A 3583-nucleotide genomic window follows, 5' to 3' on the forward strand; every position below is an offset into this window, starting at 1 on the left:
GTTTCTTGACACGAGACAGAATCCTTTTTCTGTCACCATCCAAGTCTCGTAAGGATCAAAAGGTTTCTCTGACAAAAGATTCGAGCCTATATCTTGCTTCAAATCATAAAGAATCTCTAGCCACTTGTTCGCTGGTACTTTGTCGTAAATAGGTGTTTCCATCATATTTTCGTAAGTGACGGTTCCGAGAAAGGTGAAGAACTCTCTCGCCTCTGGTGTGTCTTTAATTTCGTATCTAAGGTATTCAATACGTTAAAAAAAATTTCATCTTATAGATACGAGAATAGATCTTACTTTTTAAACACGTCTGTCATTTTCATTGGATCTATAGTTTGAGCCATGCAAACGAATAGAGACCACCGTGGAATTTTAAACGAATCTTTATTATTATCCATTACGATAACCGTGGCGTTATTCTGATAACGATCCCAGAAAATACTCGACAAAACGATCAAACACACCAGAGCTCCGACAACGAAAACCAATATTAAGAATCTTGTGAACGAATATTTTTTTTGTTAAAAATCATTATGATTGTTAATATATATATATATATCGTCCAAGTATACTTACCTCTCAAAGGGATGTTTATTTGGCGCGACCAAGTGATTCAAACCGTGTAACGTTCCAGAACTCGCAAATTTCACGAAATATTTTCCTGCTACGGATTTTGGATTGATAGATGGCAGGCCAATCATAGTTGGATACGCCGACTTTTCTTTCCTCGATGTGATTCTCTGGCGTGCTTGAAGATCCGGCAATATTTCATTCTCGCAGAAATACTCGCTTTTTTCCAATGTCGTTTCAAGTGTTTTTGTCACCGATTTTTTCGTCATTGTTCTTTTTTATAGCAAGTAGCTTAGTTCCTTTTTCAACGATATTCACGCGAGTGTCGCAACAAATGTGATTGTTTCGATACCTTTTTCAAGGATTTTTTCATCGATCGAAATAAAAGACATTGCACGCGAGATTTTTATCATTTTATAGATCGATAACGTAACAAAATAGGAATCTAGTGGTACACGAATATAATAATATTAATAATTTATTCAAATTATCGTTAACAAGTAATCTACGATGACATATTATTACGAACACGTGATAAGGTAGGAGATATAGATTTGTTTTAAAAAAAAAGAAACGTTTCTCGACATTTATCCACTCTAAAAATTTCTTCATATTTATTCGCATTGATTCAAAAATTAATTTTTTTTTTATCTATTATTCTCCAGCGCCTACCTCGGCGTTTAATTCTTTCTCGAAGAAACACCGCGAGTCAATTTTTTTTTTCAGCACACGTTTGATCCGTGACTTTCGTACCATATACGAAACCAACAACCTTTATCCTCTCTACACTTTCTCGCTTTTTCCTTTCGCTAATTTTTTTCAATGGAAAAGCAGAATTTATTATGAACGAAGGTCAATTAGATATTACTGAAATCCGGATTATCCGGGACGTGGGAAGGTGCAAATTCCACGGAAGGTTTTGACAGCATTCTGACAGCAAGATGATGGACCGACAAGATACAGAAACGGTTAGGTCCACCTTATTTTTCTTTTTCTGGATCTCGATCGATCAATTTCCGCACGGAAAAATATATATCTAACGATCCGGCGATGAATCTTGGAAGTTAGGTTATAACAACGAATTCTTTTTCCAGGACACTGAAGAATGTTGCCCGACGCAGAGATATCACGAAGAACGACGGAAACAAGTGGAATCGTATCACGATCTGAAACGTTGTCTAAAATGCAATCAACCACGATCCGAGATACCGCCAGATTTGGTAAGGAGACGCGTGAGAAGAGCAAAAGATCAAGTGCAACACTGTCCTTCTTGTCATTGCCCTCCTGAAACCGTGAAGTATTCGATGGGAAGAACAAAGTAACGCGTTTTCTCGCTCGAATTTTTAATTATTTTAATGCCATAAAAAAAATTCCTTTTTCTCTCTCTTTACTTTTTTTTTTTTTTTTTTTTTTTTTTTTTAACCAGTTGTTCCAAAAATATGGACGCCGTTTTGAACGAGTACGAGAATTTATTGACAAATCCAACGAGTCAAACGTTCAAGAAGTCGCAGAGCAACACTTTATCGCCGAGGCTGTACGGGGTATCGGCTTGTAACGGATCAGCGTACGCTCATTATCACTCGCGGAAAAGGCAGCCGAATACTCATCGACGCCAATGCAGGATCGAGCAGGATCAAGTGCATTCGATCATGAAGAATATATTGCACTCGGGTGAAAACGATAATATATGTTACGAATATCCAAGATCTATGAAGAACAGTTACAAGAAGGAGAGTTATTACATGAGGGACGAGCATCATCAGGTAATATGTTAATCGCGTATTTCGAAATGTTTTCGTTTCGAAACAAATTTTTTCGACGATTAACAAACGTGAATTTTTATGAAACGCGAGTTGGGCGACCACGAGGACGCCGACTTGTTGTACACAAGGGGCAGATTGAGATTCAACTTGGCCGGTAAACACGGGAATAGAAAGAAGATGGATTTGGAGGAAGGAGCGGAGGAAAATCGGAACGTACAAGGGAAAAAGAAAAGCGACCCACTGCCGAATAAACTTTCCATCTTGAAAGGGTGCGCCTCGCAAACTTCGAAAACTAACGGGGAAGAATTGGCAAGTATTATTCCTTTCCTCGTGAATGAATTATACAAACGAATTTCGATCGATCAAACGACATATTTTTATATACCAATTTCTATTCCAGCCCAAGCATAAAAGTTTGGCAATCGACACGAACGATTACGCGAAGGAGGAAGAGTTGCCAAAGGAAGACGAGAACGCCCGGCCTGTCTGTAAACCGTGCCAACGATCCACCACCCGGCAAGATTCACCTTGCAGTCCTGGAAAAGAATCGACGAGCAACACGGAGGAAACGAGAGAGGATAGCTCGTATTGCGAGTTGGCCGTTAAGGACGAGGAACAAGATATTCCAAATAGGAAGAACACGTACGCTGGAGGGGATTTAAATCCTGATTTTAATCTTCGAGCGACTAAAAGTTACATCATTGGTCTAATCGATCGGGTTCTCAGCAAGAAATTCGCCACTTCGCCGGGCCAGCAAAAGGTTCTCCTTCTCGAACGAATGGAATAAGAATATGAATTGAATTTAAATTATACCCTTGCAACCTGTCACCTTTCTCCTCTTTTCGATCTCGAATTTTATTTATTTATTTTCTTTTTTTTTTTCTCTGCTTCTTTCAGAATACAGAATCGAATCGAGAATTAACAGAGCAAGGATACTCTGTGGAGATAGTACGTGCGCTTCGCGGTGATTGTTACGAATTGTTCACAAAGGACGTGTCCAGCCATCACGAGACACCGGCCGAATGTATAAAGCGTTTGAAAAACCTTCGGTGGCAGCACATGCAACACATTCAAAACGAGTTTAAAAAACTCTGCGATCTTCAAAAGTTTCTGGACGAGTATTCGCCGAGGGAGTCTCTGCTCACGTTTCAACCGAACACGGTCGAGCAACGGCCGGAGGAACGACAACCGCAGCAACAGCAACACGAGGAGAAGCAGAATTTAGGAACGTGATTGATTGATTTTTTTTTTTT

At 39.4% G+C, this 3583-nt stretch overlaps 2 protein-coding genes across 5 annotated transcripts in view; one reads left to right on the forward strand and one right to left on the reverse strand.

The window, feature by feature from the left end:
- The window catches only part of LOC102679957 (pickpocket protein 19-like), a 2906-nt gene extending 2020 nt beyond the window's left edge, over nucleotides 1-886 (reverse strand). Inside the window, exons 1-3 of the mRNA XM_031511761.1 lie at nucleotides 574-886; nucleotides 295-495; nucleotides 1-235 (exon numbers count right to left, since the gene is read on the reverse strand). Of these exons, the coding sequence (XP_031367621.1) occupies nucleotides 1-235; nucleotides 295-495; nucleotides 574-836 (699 nt within the window). The 5' untranslated portion in view covers nucleotides 837-886. The remainder of the gene's footprint in view (nucleotides 236-294; nucleotides 496-573) is intronic.
- Nucleotides 882-3577, forward strand: LOC102680442. Of its 4 annotated transcripts, XM_031511759.1 has the most exons (7): nucleotides 1090-1106; nucleotides 1429-1535; nucleotides 1662-1885; nucleotides 1994-2330; nucleotides 2421-2639; nucleotides 2731-3090; nucleotides 3228-3577. In XM_031511759.1, the coding sequence occupies exons 2-7, from the start codon at nucleotides 1509-1511 to the stop codon at nucleotides 3561-3563; spliced, it is 1503 nt and encodes a 500-aa protein (XP_031367619.1). In that variant the 5' UTR covers nucleotides 1090-1106; nucleotides 1429-1508; the 3' UTR covers nucleotides 3564-3577. The 4 variants fall into 4 exon arrangements, with proteins under 4 accessions (XP_031367620.1, XP_006618349.1, XP_031367619.1 ...); XM_031511760.1 differs by lacking the exon at nucleotides 1429-1535 and having other exon boundaries at nucleotides 882-1106; XM_006618286.2 differs by lacking the exon at nucleotides 1429-1535 and having other exon boundaries at nucleotides 883-1106; nucleotides 1662-1787.
- Nucleotides 3578-3583: the final 6 nt, after the last annotated feature.

The sequence above is a fragment of the Apis dorsata genome, unplaced genomic scaffold (genome assembly GCF_000469605.1).
Source record: "Apis dorsata unplaced genomic scaffold, Apis dorsata 1.3 scaffold_347, whole genome shotgun sequence".
Classification (NCBI taxonomy): Eukaryota; Metazoa; Arthropoda; class Insecta; order Hymenoptera; family Apidae; genus Apis; species Apis dorsata.